Raw genomic sequence first — 22,703 nt, forward strand, 5'->3', positions numbered from 1 at the left:
CTGTTATTGTAGTTGATATACAAGAAATCAATGTACTTTGAGGAACATGAACATCAATCAAGCTGCAACTTTGGAACAACACAAACTTTTTTTCTTCTCTAAAGATTTCATACATTTGATTTGTTGTCCAAACTGTCCCTATAGCTGCAGCTGTAGTTAATGTTGTCATTTATCCAGAATGAGGTAGAGAAAGAGTATAGAACTGAGGCAGATACTGACCTCTACCATTGAGTTGTATTTTACTTCAGTTATTGACCTCCACAGTGGAAATGAAGGGAAGCAGTTCAGTGTAGGAATGACAGTGAACACTCATCATTTCCTTTTCTTTGTCTGCATCTTATATTGATCTTTCGCCTGAACAGGGACTTGAACCCTGGACCCTCAGATTAAAAGTCTGATGCTCTACCGACTGAGCTATCCAGGCTCTGTGTTGCTTGTTCACTGCTCTTAAAGAAAAAAAAGAGAGGAGAGAATAATGTAATTTAAGTAGTGAAACTCCACAAACACACATGGAGAACAGATTATAGTGTAAACGTCGTAGATTCATAGATTTCAATATGGAGGTTCTTGATTCACTGTCTTTGTCAACAACACTGCGATCTTTGAGTTAAAATCATTCCTGCTGTTTCATTCTGAAGATTATTTTTTTGTATTTATAAGATGCATTATGAAGTATTTTAAAAATGGGAATGTGAGCAAATTCAGCATATGTGGAGCAGCCAGCAGAGCCCGGATAGCTCAGTCGGTAGAGCATCAGACTTTTAATCTGAGGGTCCAGGGTTCAAGTCCCTGTTCAGGCGACACAAGTTTTAAGTTACATCATGTCAAAGCAAAAACAATCAGTCACAACTGAAGTTTAGTCACCAAATAAATCTCATATACCTGCTCAATATCAGACACTAAGAACAGTACAATACATGTCTTTGTACTCTGCACTTGATATATAAGAAATCAATGTACTTTAAGGAAATGATGCAACATGAACATCAATCAAGCTGCAACTTTAGAACAACACAAACTTTGATTTGTTGTCCAAACTGTTCCTATAGCTGCCTCTTCACCATCTGTGATTGAACAACTCAGTAAAAAATGAAGTTTTTCTTTTTTAGCTTGACTGACTTCTTTGATTATAAAGTTGTCATTGATCCAGAATGATGCATCAAAGACTCCAAACTGGTTTGAAAGGAGTTTAGAATTGAGGCAGATACTGACCTCTACAGCTGAGTTATTATATTTTACTTCAGTTCAGTCATTGAGCTCCACAGTGGAAATAAAGACTCAAGTAAAGTAGTTCAGTGTGGGAATGATTGTGAGTGTTCATCTTCTCTTTGTCTGCTTCAAGCATTTTACATTTCTCGCCTGAACAGGGACTTGAACCCTGGACCCTCAGATTAAAAGTCTGATGCTCTACCGACTGAGCTATCCAGGCTCTGTGTTGTTTGATCCCTTCTCTGAATGACAAAAAAAAGAAAGAAGAGAAATGATATTTTATTGTTAAAGTAAATGTCAAATAGCTTAACTCACGAAAAACAGGAGGTGGATTACATTTTTAATTCACATGAAAAACAAAATAATGCATTTGTTTATCGTTTTATCAAACAAGTTCATGTCTAGTCTGCCGGAAAATAGTGGACATCAGTTGAGTAGGTGGTCGTTCAATGTAGCCCAGGATGTATTACATTTACACATGCAGCCCAGACCACCTATGAATGTGGTGGATTTGAGTGATCAGATCTCAATCCACACCTGTATTTAGAGCTGTCCACTGGAGACAGACATTAATACCAGATGTAAACAGGGCCTGTGAGTGTTTCTTTGTCTGCATCTTATATTGATCTCTCACCTGAACAGGGACTTGAACCCTGGACCCTCAGATTAAAAGTCTGATGCTCTACCGACTGAGCTATCCAGGCTCTGTGTTGCTGGTTAACTTATATTAATCACATAAAAAATAAAGAAGACAAATTTTATTGTTAAAGTAAATGTCAAATAGTTTAACTCACTGTGCATCCTGGATCAAGAACCTGAATTGTAATTTAATTAGTGAAACTCCTCAATGCAACGTTAATCAGGCTGCAACTTTGGAACAACACTGTTAGTTTAACTTCACAAAGAGAATTTCTGTTTTTTATATAAATATAATTTATGTTCTCTACTGAGTTTTTTTGTCATTAAGAGCAGTAAACAAACAACACAGAGCCTGGATAGCTCAGTCGGTAGAGCATCAGACTTTTAATCTGAGGGTCCAGGGTTCAAGTCCCTGTTCAGGCGAGAGATCGATGTAAGATGCTAGAAGGAGACAAAGAAGAGGATATGATGAATGTGTTTACACCTGATATTAATGTCTGTCTTTGGTGATGTGATCACAAGTGGGCAACTCTGAATACAGGTGTGAGAACCAGTCATTCAGACCACATTCATAGGTGATCTGGGCTGCATGTGACCATAACCTTTTAGCAGTGTAAACGCAATGCATCCTGGGTCATATTGAAGGACCACCTACTCAACTGACGTCCTCTATTTTCCGGCAGACTAGACATCAACTTGCTTGATAAAAGGATAAACAAATGCTTCTGACGGCGTGTCGGAGATTTAGATAATCAATGAAGTTACGCTGCTGTGTCTTGTGCATAAATGCACACAGCGTTTCTCAATGGAGGCAGCTGCATATAACTCTGTATATGTGTCATTTCTACACTGAACTGCTTCCCTTCATTTCCACTGTGGAGGTCAATAACTGAAGTAAAATACAACTCAGCTATAGAGGTCAGTATCTGCCTCAACTCTAGACTCTTCCTCCACCTCATTCTGGATCAATGACAACATTAACTATAATCAAAGAAATCAGTCAAGCTAAAAAAGAAAAACTTCATTTTTTAACTAGTTGTTCAATCACAGATGGTGAAGAGGCAGCTATAGGAACAGTTTGGACAACAAATCAAATGTATGAAATCTTTAGAGAAGAAAAAATTCTCTTTCTGAAGTTTGTGTTGTTCCAAAGTTGCAGCTTGATTGATGTTCATGTTGCATCATTTCCTTAAAGTACATTGATTTCTTATATATCAAGTGCAGAGTACAAAGACATGTATTGTACTGTTCTTAGTGTCTGATATTGAGCAGGTATATGAGATTTATTTGGTGACTAAACTTCAGTTGTGACTCCTGATTGTTTTTGCTTGACATGATGCAAGTTAAAACTTGTGACGCCCGAACAGGGACTTGAACCCTGGACCCTCAGATTAAAAGTCTGATGCTCTACCGACTGAGCTATCCGGGCTCTGCTGTATGTTCCACATATGCTCAATTTGCTCACATTCCCATTTTTAAAATACTTCATAATGCATCTTGCAGGAATGATTTTAACTCAAAGATCGCAGCGTTGTGGATGGAGACAGTGAATCAAGAACCTCCATATTGAAATCTATGAATCTACAACGTTTACACTATAATCAGTTCTCCATGTGTGTTTCTGGAGTTTCACTACTTAAATTACAATTTAGCTTCTTGATTCAGGATGCACAGTGAGTTAAGCTATTTGACATTTACTTTGACAATAAAATATAATTTCTCTTCTTTCTTTTGTATGTCATTAATAGAGGTTAACAAGTAGTACAGAGCCTGGATAGCTCAGTCGGTAGAGCATCAGACTTTTAATCTGAGGGTCCAGGGTTGAAGTCCCTGTTCAGGTGATGAAAGTTCTGAAATGCATGATCACAAAAAGTGGGTTTCATGGGTTTAGTCACACTATAAATCTCAAATACATGCAAAATATCCTATAGTAACAAAAGTACAATACATGTCACTGTAGCTGATACACAAAAAATCAATGGACTTTCAGCAAATGATGCAACATGTTAATCAAGCTGCAACTTTGGAACAACACTGTTAGTTAAACTTCACAAAGTGAGGTTTTGTTTTTTTGTCATTAAGAGCAGTAAACAAATAGTGTAGAGCCTGGATAGCTCAGTCGGTAGAGCATCAGACTTTTAATCTGAGGGTCCAGGGTTCAAGTCCCTGTTCAGGTGATGGAAGTTCTAAGATGCATGTATACATTAAGAAAGGTACAATACCTGTCTGTGTATTCTATCATTGATGCACAAGAAATCAATGTACTTTAATGAAATGATGCAACATGAACATCCATCAAGCTGCAACTTTGGAACAACACAAACTTCAGGAAGAGAATTTTTTCTTCTCTAAAGATTTCATACATTTGATTTGTTGTCCAAACTGTTCCTATAGTTGCCTCTTCACCATCTGTGATTGAACAACTCAGTAAAAAATGAAGTTTTCTTTTTTAGCTTGACTGACTTCTTTGATTATAAAGGTTTCATTGATCCAGAATGATGCATCATGAACTCCAAACTGGTTTGAAAGGAGTTTAGAATTGAGGCAGATACTGACCTCTACAGCTGAGTTATTTTATTTTACTTCAGTTCAGTCATTGAGCTCCACAGTGGAAATGAGACTGAAGTAAAGTAGTTCAGTGTAGGAATGACTGTGAGTGTTCATCTTTTCTTGTCTGCTTCAAGCAGCTTACATTGATTTCCCGCCTGAACAGGGACTTGAACCCTGGACCCTCAGATTAAAAGTCTGATGCTCTACCGACTGAGCTATCCAGGCTCTGTGTTGTTGTTAACTGCTCTTAATGACATAAAAAAAGGCAGAAGATAAATGATATTTTTAAAGAATAAAACTCCTCTTTGTGAAGTTTAACTAACAGTGTTGTTCAAAAGTTCCAGCTTGATTAACATGTTGCATCATTTCCTTGATTTCTTGTATGTGAACTACAATGACAGGTATTGTACTGTTCTTATAGATATTTTGCATGTTTTTGAGATTAATTGGTGACTGAACCCATGATACTTTTTGACATCACAAATCTTGAAATTCCATCGCCTGAACAGGGACTTGAACCCTGGACCCTCAGATTAAAAGTCTGATGCTCTACCGACTGAGCTATCCAGGCTCTGCGTTGTTTTTATTGCTTTTAATGACAAAAAAACAGGAAGAAAATCAATTATATTTTAAAAAAACAAAAACCTCTTTGGGAAGTTTAACTGACAGTGGTGTTCCAGATTTGCAGCTTGATTGATGTTCATGTTGCATCATTTCCTTAAAGTACATTGATTTCTTGTATATCAACTACAGAGTACTATGACAGGTATTGTACCGCTCTTGCTATATGATATTTAGCATGTTAGCTTATTTGACCTTCATCATTATGCATCTTAGAACTTCCATCGCCTGAACAGGGACTTGAACCCTGGACCCTCAGATTAAAAGTCTGATGCTCTACCGACTGAGCTATCCAGGCTCTGTGTTGTTTCTTCACTTCTCTTAATGAAAAAAAAAATAAAGAAGATGAATGATATTTTATTGTTTAAGTAAATGTCAAATAGCTTAACTGAATCAAGACTACAACAGTGGAAATGAGACTGAAGCACAGATACTGACCTCTACAGTTGAGCTGTATTTGACTTCAGTTATTCCACAGTGGAAATGAAGAGAAGGAGTTCAGTGTAGGAATGACTGTGAATGTGCATCTTTTCTTTGTCTGCTTCAAGCATCTTATATTAATCTTCCACCTGAACAGGGTGATGAAATCCTGGACCCTCAGATTAAAAGTCTGATGCTCTACCGACTGAGCTATCCAGGCTCTTTTTGCTCATCTCTGCATGTTCACTTCTCTTCCTGACATAAAATGTGAAAATTACCTAAATTGTAATTTTGGGCCATAGCAAAGCTCCAGAAAGACACATGTAAAACAGATTAATATAGTGTTTATACTTCATAGTAATAATATACAGTTTATAGTGTGTTGGGAACCCAGCTCCTGTGTCTCAGTGAGTTTCCTCAGCTACTCCAAATTCCTCACACAGTTCCTCCCAAAGACGTGCACATTACTTTGATTTGTGACCCCAAACTGTCTGCAGATGTGAATGTGAGTGTGAATGGTTGTCTGTCTGTGTAGCCCTGTGGTGTAGACTGGTGAGCTCTCCAGGGTTTATACCACATCTTGCCTGCTGCAGGGTGGGACGGGCTCCAGAACGCACTGGGTTTGGATAATTGGCGGATGTTGTCTGAATGCAACAGATGCTAATCTGTACTCAAAGACAAAACAATGCTAAAACAATGAAAGCCACAACAATTATAAATGTTGTCTGAGTGCAATAGATGCTAATCTGTACAGCAAGACAAAACAATTCTTTCCATTTCGAGTAGAGAAAAGGGCTGGTTTTGACGTTTGAGTGCTAGATCTGCTGCATCGAAGCAACATTAGTGAGAAGAAATACACAGCACCCAATATATGGCTATAAAGGCTGGAGGTAGGCATTTATTAAGATAAAGGCTTGTTTCTGTATTCAGCTTTTGTATTTTCTTCCTGCAGCCTTCGTTTCCTCACCTGGCTGCTCTTCCTTCACCTGAAACTACAAGACAACTGTTCAAGAAGCACTGCAACCAGGTCAGATTTACCTGCTACACACAAACATCTGCAAATAAGTTTTAACTTTAACCTTATTTAATGCATCATTGGAAAATGACTTTATTCCCAGAAAGATCAGACAATCACAAGAAGTCATTAAAATGTCATTTCTGTGTGTGTTTCATTGGACATTATGTCTCGTGTTGTGAACGTTTCCTGTTTTGTGTCATCAGAAGGGGTTTTGCAAACCAGTGCATCTCCACAACCTGCTGACTGAGGCCATACAGGGAGGAGGTCAGTGATGTTTCTCCTTCTGTTTCCAAAAGTCATCTCTGATGTTGTTTCTGTGTACAAACTTTATGCAAAAAGCAGCAGCAAAAGATTCTTACAGGAACAAGAAAACAAAAATATATCTGATTTTTACAGTAGTTCATTTTTTTTTACTTTAGTATCAAGCTTTGCTGTGATTGATCTGCAATCCTCATATATCACAGACATCTATAGATCATCCAAACTGTTAACAAAAACTAGAGCCGAGTGGTTTGTTTTCATCTGCTGAGCTCAGGTTACATTTCTCACAGTTTTATTATTTTTTAAAATCTTTTTACAGCACTTACCTTCTGTTTTAATGATGTGTTTTTAAGGCTCAAGGTTAGGATTAGATTATGATTGTTATATTAATAGTTCTCATTGGTACGACTACTACATGTCTGTGAAACACAGCGGTGGCCTTTTTTGTGAAGCATGTTTGGCTTCACAGTTCTTAGTGTCAGATCCCCCCCCCCCCCCCCCCCCCCTACTGAAACAGGCTGTTTGGGGTTAATTAACACAACAATATCAATATTCAGGACACTCGTTACCTGGCAGAGGTGCTGATCACAACACTTACATGCTACATCTACACGTAGCAACATAGAAACCTGTTGAAGCCTCATGTTTTAAACAAATTCACAAAGAAAAATTCACAACATGACTACATTTCCATAAGACTTCAATATAATGTATGAATGTAGCGATGCACTAACAATCCTACTTGTTGTGTTCAGTGTTAGCCGGCAGTGAGAAGAACTTGTCTCTGGAGCACTGCAAGAGCCTGGTGGTCCTCATGGATGTATCCTTGAAAAAAAAAAAATCTTGAAAAGATATTAAAAAACACACAGTTTTGGAGATTAAAACACAAACATTCACATGTCCGCACTATCAGACAGACCAGCCAACCATGAAGTGAAGAACTGATTGAATTATTTCCTGGATCCTGGTAGTTTTGAGGACTGCAGGACAATACTCAGGTGCTTGCAGAGCCTGGATAGCTCAGTCGGTAGAGCATCAGACTTTTAATCTGAGGGTCCAGGGTTCAAGTCCCTGTTCAGGCGATGGAAGTTTTAATCTGCATGAAGCAAACAAAAACAGGGGAATGAACTTCACTCGCTGGCTTCTATATTGAACGAGTTAATTTCTGTCTCATTTCTAGTGTGGAGCTCAGTCACACATTGAAGATCTGTATCTCTAAAGGTTATCTGGATGAGGAAAAACACAGTGAGTTGAAAGGTCATCTAGCTCTGCCTCTTCCTGTCAGCAAGTCCTGCAAAAACTACAAGTAGCAGCAGTAGCTAGAAGTCTTCCTTCACAATTAGTGATTTAGTAATAAATGACATCCGTTGGAGGCATCCGTTTCCTTGACATGTGACACAACACATTTGTTGACACGTCCGCCACTTAGCTCATTTGCATATCGAGATCCAATCACAGTGTGGTCGAAACTGAGAAAACAAGAACGTGTTTTAACAGCAGGTGTAAATGCAAAGATCCATGGATGGGATGTCATTATCCAGATAACGTATCCAGATACACATCACATGTAAATACCTGATGTAAATGGGGCCTAGAAGTCACGATCCGTACCTCAGTTTCCTTTCAAACTAGTTTCCAGTCTGTATTGTGTTCAATCTGGATAAATAACAAAAAAACATTAACTGTACTCAAAAAAGTCACTCAAGCAAAGATGGTGAAGAGGCAGCTACAGGAACAATAGGAAGTTTAATCGACAAATTGCATAATTTCCTTTAAGTGCATTGATATTTAGCAGGTATATGAGATGTATTTGGTGGCTAAACTTCAGTTCTGACTCCTGATTGTTTTTGCCTTTGACTTCATGCAATTTAAAACTTATCTCGCCCGAACAGGGACTTGAACCCTGGACCCTCAGATTAAAAGTCTGATGCTCTACCGACTGAGCTATCCGGGCTCTGCTTGACCCCTCACACATGCTGAATTCTCTCACATTCCCATTTTCAATCTATTTAATAATGTATCTTATAAATACAAAAAAAGCAGCAGATATTTCAACTCAAAAAACAGATTGAGTGATTCAAGAACCTCCATAGTGAAATTCACAGTCAACCAGGAAACGTCTGCTGATGTTTCTCAGAAGTATGACCACATCTCTGTTACTGTTTCTTCCTGTCACAGACACAATGTTGCTACTTGGCTCTCCTGCAGCCTTTGTTGTCTCTTTCACTGAACTGAAGGGGGATAAACATGTTGGAAGTGATTCTGCCATCGTCTTCCTTCCACCAGAAAGCTTTTGTGCTGGAAACATATTTTGTTTAGGCTGCCAAACGTTTCTGTGGAGCTTTCATTAGTTTACAGTAATTATACTACTGTCTTAAAATGAAAATAACATAATACAGAAACTATACTTGTCATTAATCACCTGCTCAGTTGTGATATTTATGAGTGTCACACACAATCGTTGAGATATTGTTTAAATTTCCTTGACTTCAGTGGTTTTTTTTAGACTCAAGGCATCGCTCAGCTGAGCTGGACGGGGTTCCAGAGTCTGTGGGAGAAGATCAGTAGGTGGACGGTAAGGTTTGACGACGCGCCACAACGCAAAACACAACTGTAAGGTCAACACGAGGTTAAAGTAAAGGAAGCTGCCTGTGTACAGACGCATTGACTGGATATTTACAGATAATTACTGATTGTCTCTGTTTGTCTGTTAGATTTGCAAAATTATTAACAATTTTATATCAGGGATAAACCAAAATATATGAACTAACATATCTAAAAGTATAACGTCCAAGATATTTTCATTCTCAGTCCTTCCTCTCTGTACACGTCTGTACACTGAGACGATATTTTAAAGGGGGAGAGAATGAGGTTAATCAATAATATTAATCCTTCAAGAGTTTATTCCAACAGCTCTGCTATTTTCCAGATTCAACTCTCTATAAAATCATCCATGTTATACTCTTACATTGCTCAGATTATCACAATTCCCTTAATTAAAAAAGAATAGTATTTGCTTTACATTGATAATTTTAAAAAAATTAAAATTTTTTTACCTCTGTGTTCATCTGCAGTTTAGTCAGCGATGAGACAGTTAACTGTACATAAACACTCTGTGTGTCGGCGGTATTTTATTCATTAATCTGTCTTTAATCTCCTGGCAGGATATCTTCCTGGTGTTTGACAAGAACAAAACGAAACGCCTCGAGTATCAAGAGGTGGCTCCCGCTCTGAAGGCAGCAGGTAGGACTGAAGACACACAGCGACATAAATAAATAAATAAATACATATTTCATTACAGATTTATCATGTTTAATACATGTGTGGCCTCTGTTAGATTCTGGTTCCAGAGTTCAGGTTCCTCATCTTTCAGGGAATACCAACAGGGGGAGCCAAAACACTTCTCTTTACCTCTTTATCTCTGCTTTTTAAAGCTTTCCACATAGAGGTGGAGGCACTTTATTATGTTTACTTATTATGTTTACTTTGACCACATTCAATTTCAGATATAGTCACATATATATTTGAATTGTTTGAGCCACATATTGAACCAGCATTATATTTTGAGTTTCTTGTCCTGTACTCTACTTTTGGTGATGAGGTGACACTTTTCTTTATATTCATGCATTAAGTAAGTTTACAGTAAAATAATGTAGTATCTCTCAGGACAGTTTGTATATAATAGGAGGGTTCCAGGAGTTGAACTATCGTGATGAGCGTCGGTCAGGATGCGTATGAAGGAGACCATGAAAACTTGAATTCACTCTCAAGATATTTATTTAATAATGTGGATTGTAGAAGTGAATGGGGAAAAGCAAGGGGGGAAAAAGACACACATGGGTCTATATCTGAAAGAAAAGAAATACAAGATTAAATGAACACAGAAAATTATTCTCATATCTTTAAAAAGGAAATATTGTTTCGACAAAACTAAGGATAAATCGTGGTGCAAAATAAACTTCTCACCAATTCTGCCGCCACCGTGTAGAAGTGAAAGAATGAATGACAGTGAGGGGATGTGTTTAAAGAGGACCAGAGTGCACAGGTGAAATAAATCAAGATAATGAAGTGTAAACCAACCAAACAATTAGTGAGAAGGAAAAGGGACGGCAGGAAGTGGAAAAAATAAGGCAAAATTAGTGAATCTTTACAACAGTTTGAATTTAATAAATTACAGAGTACAAATACTGGATAAGTGTGAGACCATATGCAGTAAAGAGTCCTTTGTTGGTGCACTTAAAGCTATTATAGTATTTTAAAAACATTTACATCTTAATAATCTAGTGTGATTTTTTTCCTCTCAGCTTTCTGAAGTAAAAAAAAACTTACACCCATCACTGGATTTACCTCCAATAAGTCACTCACTATGAGTTCATTTTAAATGAGCTACTTTTGAAGTAAATGTTTAACTTTCTTCCTTTGTTCACTCATAACTTTCTGGAACTCACATGCTATAAACCCTGACACATTTATAACAGTGTCTACATATATGAAGTTTAATATGTGAGGTCACTTGACTGTTTCTGCATCTGTCAATTAAAGAGACTTGGAAGTGATTGTGATCTAGATTTGTTGATCTGCTCCGTCTCTGCTTCAGGGATCATGGTGGATGATTTAGTGATGCAGCTGGTTGGACTGAGATACACAGAGGCGGACATGACCATCAGTTATCCCGGCTTCCTGTACCTGCTGATGAAACTGGAGAGCATGATCCGTGAGAGAGAGAGAGAGAGAGAGAGAGAGAGAGAGAGAGAGAGAGAGAGAGAGAGAGAGAGAGAGAGAGAGAGAGAGAGAGAGAGAGAGAGAGAGAGAGAGAGAGAGAGAGACGGGGGAAGAGGGAATGGCTGATTGGTTGGGAATAAAAACAAACGGAGACGAGCTGGATGCTACAAATTATAAACATTAACATGTTTAATTTGCATAAATGCTCACATCCACATCACATGTAAATTATATATCGTTTTTGTCCTCTTTTGTAGACAAATTTCAAGCGTATGACATGGTGGGAATGGGAACTGTAACCATCAACTACAGACAGGTATGAACTTCCTCTTTATCTGTTTTAACTGCAAAATATACTAAGATCAAGTTAACAGGTGTGATATATGTTAAAATACTTATGACACATTCAATATTATAACATGAATTAATTTAATAATAATAATATAATAATTGAATTAAGTTTTCTCTTCTCTGATTGGCTCCAGTGGCTCCACATGACCATGTACAACTAACCTGATCCGCTCTGACGACTCGCCAGGATTTCCTTCGTGTAGTATTTTTGTAGCAGTTTTTTTAATGCTTGATTTTCATTGTGTAGTATTAATTTTTTTAAATTGTATTAAAGTTAATGTACAGTTTAGTTCAGCAGCAAAAAAAAAAAACAGGATTTGTACTTTTGGACTTTTTGTGCCATTTGTCCTTTTATACATCGTCGTCATATAGTCAAACAGTAACAGTGGAAACTGAAACAAACGATGTCAAAGGTCAAAGAAAGACGAGCTGCTGTGAGGAAAGTTTATGATTCACTGTGTTGGTGACACATTAGCAGAAACTTTGATGTAACATTTCTCAGCCTCAGTTAGAGATATTAGACTCTCCTCCCAGTCTAACATGAAAATGAATAGGCAGCCATGATTAGAGCTTCAAGCAACAGTTATATTGATTTATCATTTAGTCGACTAATCATTTCAGCGTTTTTCTCCACTATGCATTTCTTAAGTGACAAGTAAAACTTGCTGGGATGAGTTTTGACCTGATCTACAGGATGCTTTAAACATGTTTGTAAAAATGTATGTAGCGGGTTTTGAACTCACTATTTCAATTTGTCGCTGGCTTTTTTCAGCATAAAGCTGTTTGAATAAAGATTATTGAAAGAGTCAAAGTGTGAAATCCTTCTTCTCCAGTTTGTTGAACAATATGTTAAATTATATCATTTCTTCTTAGATGTATTCACCCATTTTAGAAACAAAGGTCAACGGCCAACAGAGTATATAAAGGTAAGAAAATACAATAAATAACGAATAAAAGAACAAGATGATCCTTTCACTCTGGTTTATTTGCTTACAAAGTTGATGAAAATTGGTTTCTGTGTTATCTGTCTGCTGTGTGTTGCAACATAAGTCGTTTTGCTGTGTCTGAACTTCAAAACACACACGAGTACTGTCATGAATAAAGACGTCTTCCTGACGTCGCCCTCTGATCTCAGACGCTCTCTGTCACATATTTGTAAGTCATAGGTCACATATTTTAAAGCATTTCTACAACTGTTTCTCTTCAGTTTGATGTTTGCTGCTGCTGTATGTTTATGGGATCTGTTTTATTGGTTTATGTTATCCCGTCTGTTTCGCTTCCCTTCCTCTAAATTTTCATATCACAAGGCCCTTTTTTCGCTCTCTTGAAAAATTGAAACTGATTATTCATCCACTAGCCTGGTTATGTAGGTTTTTTCTCTTGCAGCTTTTCTACGGGGTCTGTGTCTGCCATGACCTCAACCACGGGGGATATTTTGAGCTATGACCCTCTGTTCTGTACTAGTGTTTGGTATGTGTAAATATCCGTCTTCCAGCATCATTCTTTAAAGTGAGAACAGTCAGAGATACACATACCAGAGGCTGTGTGTGTGTGTATGTGTGTGTATGTGTGTATGTGTGTGTATGTGTGTGTGCTCAATATCCTGTTGTGCTACCGCTGTGTTGGTTCAGTCTGTCTTTTAGGACGGCATGTGATACTCATACGTCAGCCACACCCAAACACTTCTCTTCCTGTCTCTGTCTCCTTCACCTTTCAGTGTGTTTTATTGGAGTATCACTGAACATTTTATTTCTCTTGCACTCTGCCTTCTTCGTCTGATCTCACAGGAACTTATTTATATGAAAATAAAAGCCAGTGTCAGTATACGTACAGTGAATTGCGTGGGCTCGACCGGCAGTTGTGTTGTTTTTCTTTTCAATCTTTGTTTATTGGTTTTTCAGAGGATACGGTTCACGTTGTAGAAGAGTTACAAGAAACATTGTTTTATATGAAAGTAGAGAATTGTAAAGCATCATGTATAAAACCCCCCCAACACAGAGAACAAAACCATACATGCACACGTGGTTTTTCCATCATTCTCCCACCCAGCTCTTACTTATAAATTCCCCCAAACACAGAGAACAAGTCACGCCGCCTGATTTGTCAAATAGCACTTAGCAGTATTAATAACTCAAAGAGTATGCACAAAATAAATAAATAAAAAGCAGGAGGGTATTAAAGAAAAAACAGATAAACAAGTAATGGGCTAAAAAAAGGAGCCCAGGGTAACAGGAAAGAGTTATGAGTCTAAAGAGAGAGTCTTCAGTTTATCCAAGTATTGTGTAATTGGACCCCAAGTGGATTTGAATTTCTCAGGAGATCCCTGCAGCCAAAACTTAATTTTCTCCAATTTTAGAAAGAACCAGTGTTTGTTTTTACAAAAACATGAGACCAAATCCTTAATGTAAACATGAAAGGCCAGTTCACCCAAATAAAAGGCTATAAGTGATTAAAAAAAAAGAGCTATTAATACTCTGACTCACACCAGCAGCAGTTACATTAAATCTACGCTGGTCTCAGTGCAAGTAAATATCACACTGAAAGGGTCAAATGACAAAAAAACACATTTTCTGGTATATATCCATGCAGATAGCTGAATTTGAGTTATTTGTCTATGAAATGTTTGCTGCCACGTCAGTACAACGGAGGTGAATGAACACATCTTTATCCAGTAATACTGTCCCTGTTACACTGTCAACATGTTTTCATAGGGACTATTTCTTCAGAAGAGAGTAGTAGATGAAAACTGTTGACAGTACAGATACGTCAAGTCTAGCGAATAAAACCCAAACTTTATGCATTATATCTGCTGATATAAGTGAACCAAGCATTGAATTTTCAAGACGTGCAGAGACAATTTGGTTTATTTTCTTTTGTTTGCTTGTTTTTTTTTTTTGTTTTTTTTACAAAAAATCAATTTGTCATCATCTAACTGAAAATATTTCTTGCAGGATGATGAAATTTTGTGGTTTTCATTGGAAAAGTACAAACTGGAGTTAATAACAGAGAGATTGTGTTCCTCACACACACAAAACACAACAATGACTGAGTTTTTGTGCCTCAGCATTCATATCATCACAATGAATGTCACCAGCTACATTTGGAAACCAACTTCTCTTTGCCTCTTAAAGAAATAAAAATAATAATAATAATACATACTATCTATGCATTTAGTTTAGTTTATTTATTTGCACAAGGTTACAATAAAATATTACACAGTAAAAAAGTTATATTAATTGTGCAGGAGGGGAAAGACCTCGCCTTCATTTCAACAATTAATTAAAAACATACTGAGTCATAAAAACAATATAACATCAAATAGACAAAAAAATGTATATCAGAAAAGACAAAAAAAAAGAAAGAAAAAGTGTCTCTTTCTGTATGAGAAGGGACTCAGATTGTAATTATGACTCACGTCTGTTGTGACCAATCACGGAGCTGTTAGTAGTAGAGCTGCAATATATGGCGTCACATGACAACATCAAAGCTTAAACACGGTTCTGCTACAGTCTATATGCTGTTGCAGGCGGCGGTGACACTAATCGACCCGGACAGCCTGAGCATGACCTACTTCTGTAGGTGGCTCCTGCAGGCGGGACAGACGCCCTCCAAACAAGCCCGAGCCTCCACCTGGCGGATTTAATAGATGACACCACCGTTCAGACCTTTGGTTTTATTTTATGAGTGTCAGTCCTCTGGGTCAGTGGTTCTCAAACGGTTTGGATCATGACTCCTCAAGGGTCACAGGCTACACGTGAATCATCTAGTAAGGATTGATTTTCTCCTGTTCAGGTTGTTTCTTTTTTTTTAATTATCGGAAAAGGAAGAAAGAAAAAGTGAGAATAAACAAGGATGATGGAAATGTTTCAGGTTCTTTTCTGATGATGCATCTTCATCAGTGACTGGCCTCTCCCTTGTTGAGAGTTGTATCTCTCTTTTAACTACAATTCGTCCATTTCTGAGCATTTTTCACGGTGCTGTTTGCAAAAGTTTCCAACGTGTGCGATTGCTCGTCTTGTTGAAACATGGGCCTGTAGGTGAGTAACTGCACTGACTGTACAATATGGATTTTGGAGTACAAATACTGTGTTTCAGCTACACTTTGCTGCACTGTCACAATGTTACACAAATGTTACACCTGGAAGCTGCCCACTACAACCAGAGTTAACCTCTGACTATTAAGGGTTTATGATTAACTGAAGCAGTTTGGAGTTAAGAGCTGCATCCTTCTGGTCATAAACTGCTCTCTTTAACGTTTTCAAGCAATGCTCATGTGGATCTCTTCCTCTCATTTTTTATTTGATACGTATGTTGAGTCATGCAAAAGTGACTATTCTCAGGTCTGAACTGTCACACAAATTAATAATTATATTGTTTTTATGTAAATGACTGAGAGAGAGGTTTATTAGATGAAAGAGGACTGTCGGTTGGAATTTTTTAACATGGCTGTAGGTATCGTGTTGTTGATCTGATCACTTTGGTCCAGAGAGTAAGTATTTGATGGGTTGTCATCAAATTTTGTGCTGACTGCAGAGGAAATGTTGGTCAAACTGGTGGCCATCATGGACAACGCCTCTCATCCACTTTGTGACACTCCGGCCAGGCAGAGGAGCAGCAGACTCATCCTGCCTCTGTGTAACAGGACATCCTTCTTGCCCACCACCATCAGACTATAACTCATCCCACCCCCCCCCCCCACCCTCAAGCACAGACACACATTATTCACCTGGACATTTGCTCTTTTGCACAGCCAGCTCTAAAATAGCATTTGTAATTTCAATCCTGTAGAATTTGTTGTTTATTGTCTATTTTTTATAATTATTCTTATCCCTTCCTTTATTTGAATGTTTATTCTTATTGTGTTATTTATTATGTGTATTGCTATTGCAGCTGTAACAAAGAAATTCCCCCCCCGAGGGAGATTAAACTTGACTGACTCTGCAATGCAGTCAAATTCTAAACAACAACAACAGAAGGACAGCTGAGCAATTATAGATTTATTTTTTATTTATGTTTTATTGTTTCAATGTCTCACGTTCAAATGTTACATTAATATTCATGAGAGGTCTGTGGAAGCTACTGGAGACCCTAGCTGAAGACAAGTAGTCAATATACGCACATATACACAGAAGACAAACGAGATTACCTTCAAAATAAAATACTCTGAACTTCACTGAGGAAGGGAGATGGATTTACAGAATAACCAGACTGACACTTCTACCTATCCAGTCAAGCTCTAGTGGTAAAATTTATAGTAAAAGAAGCCATTAGATGAGGGGAAACATTTAGGGTTTTTCAGTGATTTATTTCAAAATAAAATGAAAAACAAATTCCTCCTAATTTTATTTTATGTTTTTTTACTAATATAATTTAACCTGTATGTTCAATGAAAATGTGTTTTAATTAAAAAAAAAAGTGAAGAAAGTCAGAGTAGGCTGACTTTGTGCTGGATAGAAAGAAAAAAAGAGTGAAAACGGACAAAACAATCAAAAATAAAAATACAGGAAAAATTTAATTAAAGGAATAAAATAGCAAAACATGAGTTGGAGGGAAGGAGGAGGAGGTCGGACAGGGCGCCAGGGGAGGAGGCGCCAAATGAGTGGGACGTTTTTTTCTTTTGGTTTTGTCTTATTGACAGGTGTGCTTGTTTCTATACAAATTCTTGATGTTTTCCTCTCTTTTTTTCCCCGTTTACTCACATGGGTTTTCATCTGGTTTGATTTTCAAAGCCTTACCGGTTGGTCAGCTTTCACCCGACAGCCACCAGACTTCATGTGCCACCTCACGCCACGCCACCAAACACTGGACTGAACGGCACCTTGACCCCCAGTTTGCCTTTTTATCCAGAGGACTGGAGGGACTTTATCTGGGTTGGAGGTCCCGATATTACATTTCAATATGAGTTCTTCATGTTCGAAGTTCTGGGATTGGAGGAACTATTATTACACTTTTTTGGGGGGGGGGCTCCAGTCTAAAATCTCACCTAGGACACCAACACAGTCAGGTCCGGCCCTGAGTGGCAGTGTGGGCCACACATGAAGCACATATATAACTTTGAAAAGTGATACCGGAAGCGTTTCGCCTCGGTGAGTCAAGCTTACCGGTGTCGCTGCAGCCTGTAGGAGCGGTCGGTTCCTCCCAGCAGCCACACCGCTCACAGGGAAAGCTTTTCTTCTCTCAGCAGCAGCAGCGGGGTTTTCTGACTGCACGCACCGGATATTCAACACATTAAAAAACACACTCACGACTGAAAGCGGCGAGAGAAGAAGGACACAGTCCTGGGTCGTGTATCCCTCCCCATCCCGCCTCTTTGATTTCGGGCGTCGTTGCTTCTTTTTCATTTTCATTTTTTATTTTTTGTATTTTCCTGACAGTTTCTCTGTGGCGCACTCAGGTTTCTTTTGCTGACATGGTAGATTATCACGCTGCCAATAACCAATACTCGGCTGGCGGTCCACCGACCTACATGGAGCAGGAGAATGACTGGGACCGGGACCTGCTGCTGGACCCGGCCTGGGAGAAACAGCAGAGGAAGGTAAGGGAAACCAAAGTCAGGCCCAGCTGCTGGGCCGAGCCGAGCCGAGCCGAGCCGGGTTGAGAGGAGGCGGCGGGCAGAAAGAAAATGGCAGGGGAGGGATGGGATGGGGAGTGGAGGTCAGAGACCGAAAACGGGCCTCGGCTTTGCTCTGTAAAGCCCGCAGCTGCTCCACTTTCTACCGACTCATTTTTTCTTCGCAGCCTGCCTCTCCTCTCCTCTCAGCCCGTCCCGAGGCTCCTCTCAATGTCAAGCTGTTTCATTTCACTCCGATTAAAAGCTGCCTCCCTTCTCTCTCCAATTCGTCTTTCCACTGTGAATGAAAAAGTCTGTTGTACGTGCAGAGCCCTGTCTCTCTCTCTGTAACGTTAGCTGCTGCTTTCACTCTAAGGTATTTTTTCTGGCACCTTTTTTTTTTTTTTTTTAACCCCCCCTGAGCGGAAACAGGGCGCCACATTGTCGCAAAAATCAAAATTGTAACTGTGCGGACATTTGGCGCTTGAAACAGGACAACCAAACGGTGTTTTCTGGAAGCTTTAGGGCGTTATCAATCCTTCCTGTCCCACTTGTCTGCCTGCCTGCTTGCTTGGCTGGCTGGTTGGAGGCCAATAAGACTGGTGAGGCGAGTTTCTGCTGCTGCTGCTCACTACTGGAAGATTTGACCGATACGGTGGTTTTCAAGGCCGATATATATATATATATCTATTTAGTGTGTTCACATTAAATCACGTTTGTAAGAAAGATTGAAGGAAGTTTCTTTCCACATGATTGAACTCATGGCTGGTTGGGAAAAGCACCTGATTAACTTTTTCATTGAAACCCATAGCCTTCAGTGAATGGCCTTATATGGTTAGCAAAACATTACTGAGGAAGTAAATGACTGTGCAACATATTTTTTTCCCCATGATTGATTGGCAAATCAGAAGGTCATGAGACACAGACTCTGTTTATGTGACAGGTCACTGTGGAGAGAAGCTATCAGCCCCACAGTGTCTGGAGTACCTGTGTTTTAAAGCTAAACAAGACCGCCACCATGAGCTATGCTATGTTGAGCACACTCGCTGTATATGCAGAATATTGTCATATCTGATGTGACAATCACACCTGAGCTCATATTCTGCCCACAGCTGCGGGGACATACATGTTCTCTGTAGCTACGCTCGTCTCGCAGCGCAGAACTGACGCCTACCTGCTCTGCTGCAGGTTTTTACTCAGCTACAGTAATAATCTGTGTAAATATTTAGACACCAAATAACGTTTGCACCATATATCTCATCACACCTTGCGTTTCCTTCTTCTTTAGCCTGATACTTCCACCAATCATCACCGCCGTTATCACCATTTACACATCCTTTTTTTTAAAATATATATGTATCTAAAACAAGCAACCCCGCTCACCTACTCTACTCTCTTCCCTCACCGTCTCCAACAACCAGTTTCTCCTCATCCTCTAATCCTCTTTCCTGCTCGTCATGTCTGTTAACAGATGATGCTTATGTTCCCGGGAAATACTTTGGCTTCCTGTGTGCAGTTTTCCCTAAGGATGTGAATGGAATTTGTTTGATTCAGTTGACTAAAGCTCTGATAGGCTCCAAAATGGATACTGACCGAGGATGCACATCATCCTGATGATGATATGTATGTCACAGGGACCCGTTTGTCTACATGGACACATAATACCACCTTAAAAGTCTCTCACATCAGTCTTACGCCCTCTAAATCCCCATCAGGGAGTGGGTAGGCAGAATAATTAAGGATAATTTGAAGAACCATTGCTTAACAGCGTGGAATGATTGAGAGGGTGTGTATTTCTGCGTGTGTGCGCTGTGTTAACCAGACTACACACCCTATCTTATTCACTGACTAGCCAGATGACTGGCATACTTTCTAGTGGTGTGACAGCATGCCGAGCATTGAATCGTGCATTTTTATTAGGCCACTCAGCATTTTAACCGTCCACATCGGACATTCCCGCATTCGATTGCCATCAAACCTGGCAGGTCCGGTCCTCAGCTGTTACCTCATGCTGGTTAGCCAGGCTGTTTGGACGCTCTGTGCATATTTGTCCAGAGATCACACGGGTCAAAGTTTCCTGAAAAACGTACCAATCATTAACAGGCTTGTTATGCAAACCATTCCTCTGTGTTCACGAATATGCACTCATCGGTGGATGCTGATAGGTGTTTGATTGATTGGGAACAATGCAGGCTGGGGACATGTAACCCCCACCCCCCCCCCACCCCCCCCCCCCCCCACCCCCCCCCCCTCTCTGCCAAGTATGAGCGTTTGCTGGCCCCCGGTGAGGCGGGGGAACCAAGGGCAAATTCCTGTGGTGTATTCACGCTCGCTGTGCCAGTTATTGCGCAAAAGTGAGCAAATGCCTCCCACAGGAATATCAAGAAAGACGGTAGATGTAATGAGTGTGGGAATGGATTGTGTCCTGTGAAGCGGTGAGTCCGTGAGGTCAAAAACAGGAGTGGACTGTAAGAGGCAGAGTTTTCCGTCACGCTGACGCAGCACATTTACCATTTTGAGTAATACAAGAGGGGGAAGGAGACGGTAACGCTGAGGATTTTTGACATTCTTGCCTTTATTTGGCGTCCACAGTACAGAGAGAGAGAGAGAGAGAGAGAGAGAGAGAGAGAGAGAGAAAGGGAGAGGAGACGAGAAAACATGACAGAGAGACAGTGAGACGACATGTGACACAGGAGGTGCATAGTTCACACTTATCACACTCTTATCTAATGAAGCCACAAAGACTCCCCAAAGAGCAGGACTTTATCTGCTTCTGTAAAAAAAAATGCAGTCTCTCGCCTCTATCTTTTAAATAAACAAAAAATGATGCAAGCTTAAAAATGACACTCGGCAGCAGTCGTGCTTTTACTTAATTTGCACCTTTTTTGACTAAATAAATGAAAAGTTTCCCAGTTCTTCAGACTTCAGAGTTTCACTCAACACAAGAAGAACTTGTTCTGGGACTCTCTTGTGATATTTCATCCCTGTACACACTTGTACAAAGTGAATCTGTGTTTCTTTGGCAGAGCTTTGTCCTTTTTCAGCATGTTTCCAGTTGTCCGTTTCGTACATTTCTCAACATTTCTCAACACCCCAGAGTACCTGGACCGAGCCCAGCTGAGTCCAGTCGACTGTTTAGTTTCAGGCGAAGCTCCTCGTTTCGACAAACATGTTATTAAGCTTCTCTCTCTCTCGCTGCTGAGGGATCCACCGCACGTTGAAACATGTCAAAGTACGCAGTGACGCCACCGGAGAGGTTTTTATTGTAACATGCGGAACATGCAAATCCAGCTTCTCAGTGACAGTTAGGCAGAGCATATTTCTCGTGTCATGAGACGGGGAGAAAGTACAGCAGAGGTGGGTGGGTGAGCTAACAAGGGAAGCATTAAAGTATACATACCAAAGGGCCTGGAGCAGCCTGCATCATCGGTGATTAATTAGTACTCGTCCTAATTGGATTAATTATCACTTTTCCTGTTTCTCTCTCATGCATATCAAGTAGTTTTTTGACTAATTCACAGAAAAGATAAAAGCAGAGATGATGACGATGTAATGCAGTAAAGTGAACAACCAATGGGAGGCGTGCAAATCAGAACAATTTCGGTATTCGCAGCCAAAGAAATGAACTTTGGGGTTTGTGTCAGAGTTCCGGCGTCTTCGTCGTTAGCTCGTATCAGGATTGTGGAACATTTCCTCTCATAAACCATTTGTGTTACTGAGGCAGAGTCAGCTGTGGTCACCGACTGTGATGTTTATCTGCCTTCATTTTCCTATACTGGCAGCCGTCTCAATCCGTCAGCCTGTTTGCACAGAGGTGATTGGAGCAGCGCTGTTATACGGACTCACAGCTGAACAGGCTTTACAGTTAAGAGATGTAAGTGATGGAGAGATGAGGAGGTAGACCTGTGATGGGCTGTCACACACCTAAAGTTGTTTTTTTGTCACACAATTTAACATTTCTTTAGTCTGTTGTTTAATTTTTCCAGTCCAGATGTGTCCTCCCAACGTCTCAAAGTAAGCAGCATGATCTTGTTTGTACGCTGCCTTCCCTGACACACCCCAGCAATGCCCAAACTTGCAAAACACACACATATTTTTTCCATTGCTGCCAAGGTGGGCAGCTGGACACAATGTTAGTTTGTTCTTTTACCGCCTACTTTCACATGCTTTCTGTGTGACTGACTGGCTGGCAGGCAGGCGGAGCCACTTCAGATGGTCAGGGTTGGCTCAGGACGAGCTGTGAGTGACGTCTCGTCAGGACAAACGGACCAAACAATACATCCTGCCGTCGTCAATACTCTGACTAAGATCTGGCTGCGTGATTAGCTGCAAGGCCACTTTTTTTTTCTTTTCTCCCGGACT

General features: G+C 39.7%; 2 protein-coding genes and 13 non-coding genes across 19 annotated transcripts in view; 7 read left to right on the forward strand and 8 right to left on the reverse strand.

The window, feature by feature from the left end:
• The window catches only part of zgc:85932 (uncharacterized protein LOC405875 homolog), a 31,572-nt gene extending 19,358 nt beyond the window's left edge, over window positions 1–12,214 (forward strand). Inside the window, exons 13-20 of the mRNA XM_067595462.1 lie at window positions 6,392–6,466; window positions 6,661–6,721; window positions 7,474–7,538; window positions 9,225–9,293; window positions 9,883–9,961; window positions 11,316–11,432; window positions 11,698–11,756; window positions 11,926–12,214. Coding sequence (XP_067451563.1) covers window positions 6,392–6,466; window positions 6,661–6,721; window positions 7,474–7,538; window positions 9,225–9,293; window positions 9,883–9,961; window positions 11,316–11,432; window positions 11,698–11,756; window positions 11,926–11,952 — 552 coding nt within the window. The 3' untranslated portion in view covers window positions 11,953–12,214. The remainder of the gene's footprint in view (window positions 1–6,391; window positions 6,467–6,660; window positions 6,722–7,473; window positions 7,539–9,224; window positions 9,294–9,882; window positions 9,962–11,315; window positions 11,433–11,697; window positions 11,757–11,925) is intronic.
• Window positions 352–424, reverse strand: trnak-uuu (transfer RNA lysine (anticodon UUU)). The gene has a single exon. It is a non-coding gene; the product is annotated as a tRNA-Lys (tRNA).
• Window positions 728–800, forward strand: trnak-uuu (transfer RNA lysine (anticodon UUU)). The gene has a single exon. It is a non-coding gene; the product is annotated as a tRNA-Lys (tRNA).
• On the reverse strand, window positions 1,357–1,429 carry trnak-uuu (transfer RNA lysine (anticodon UUU)). The gene has a single exon. It is a non-coding gene; the product is annotated as a tRNA-Lys (tRNA).
• Window positions 1,841–1,913, reverse strand: trnak-uuu (transfer RNA lysine (anticodon UUU)). Its single transcript has one exon. It is a non-coding gene; the product is annotated as a tRNA-Lys (tRNA).
• On the forward strand, window positions 2,199–2,271 carry trnak-uuu (transfer RNA lysine (anticodon UUU)). Its single transcript has one exon. It is a non-coding gene; the product is annotated as a tRNA-Lys (tRNA).
• trnak-uuu (transfer RNA lysine (anticodon UUU)) lies at window positions 3,205–3,277 on the reverse strand. Its single transcript has one exon. It is a non-coding gene; the product is annotated as a tRNA-Lys (tRNA).
• Window positions 3,617–3,689, forward strand: trnak-uuu (transfer RNA lysine (anticodon UUU)). Its single transcript has one exon. It is a non-coding gene; the product is annotated as a tRNA-Lys (tRNA).
• Window positions 3,953–4,025, forward strand: trnak-uuu (transfer RNA lysine (anticodon UUU)). Its single transcript has one exon. It is a non-coding gene; the product is annotated as a tRNA-Lys (tRNA).
• trnak-uuu (transfer RNA lysine (anticodon UUU)) lies at window positions 4,551–4,623 on the reverse strand. Its single transcript has one exon. It is a non-coding gene; the product is annotated as a tRNA-Lys (tRNA).
• Window positions 4,897–4,969, reverse strand: trnak-uuu (transfer RNA lysine (anticodon UUU)). The gene has a single exon. It is a non-coding gene; the product is annotated as a tRNA-Lys (tRNA).
• trnak-uuu (transfer RNA lysine (anticodon UUU)) lies at window positions 5,245–5,317 on the reverse strand. The gene has a single exon. It is a non-coding gene; the product is annotated as a tRNA-Lys (tRNA).
• trnak-uuu (transfer RNA lysine (anticodon UUU)) lies at window positions 7,728–7,800 on the forward strand. Its single transcript has one exon. It is a non-coding gene; the product is annotated as a tRNA-Lys (tRNA).
• On the reverse strand, window positions 8,600–8,672 carry trnak-uuu (transfer RNA lysine (anticodon UUU)). Its single transcript has one exon. It is a non-coding gene; the product is annotated as a tRNA-Lys (tRNA).
• A 5,701-nt stretch (window positions 12,215–17,915) lies between the features above and the next one.
• actn4 (actinin, alpha 4) overlaps window positions 17,916–22,703 on the forward strand; it is a 58,143-nt gene continuing 53,355 nt past the window's right edge. For 2 of the 5 annotated variants that reach the window (XM_067595463.1, XM_067595465.1), the window contains exon 1: window positions 17,916–18,326. In XM_067595463.1, coding sequence (XP_067451564.1) covers window positions 18,201–18,326 — 126 coding nt within the window. In that variant the 5' untranslated portion in view covers window positions 17,916–18,200. The remainder of the gene's footprint in view (window positions 18,327–22,703) is intronic. The other 3 variants (XM_067595466.1, XM_067595467.1, XM_067595468.1) reach the window with 2 other exon arrangements.

Source organism: Thunnus thynnus, chromosome 7 (assembly GCF_963924715.1).
Source record: "Thunnus thynnus chromosome 7, fThuThy2.1, whole genome shotgun sequence".
NCBI lineage: Eukaryota > Metazoa > Chordata > Actinopteri > Scombriformes > Scombridae > Thunnus > Thunnus thynnus.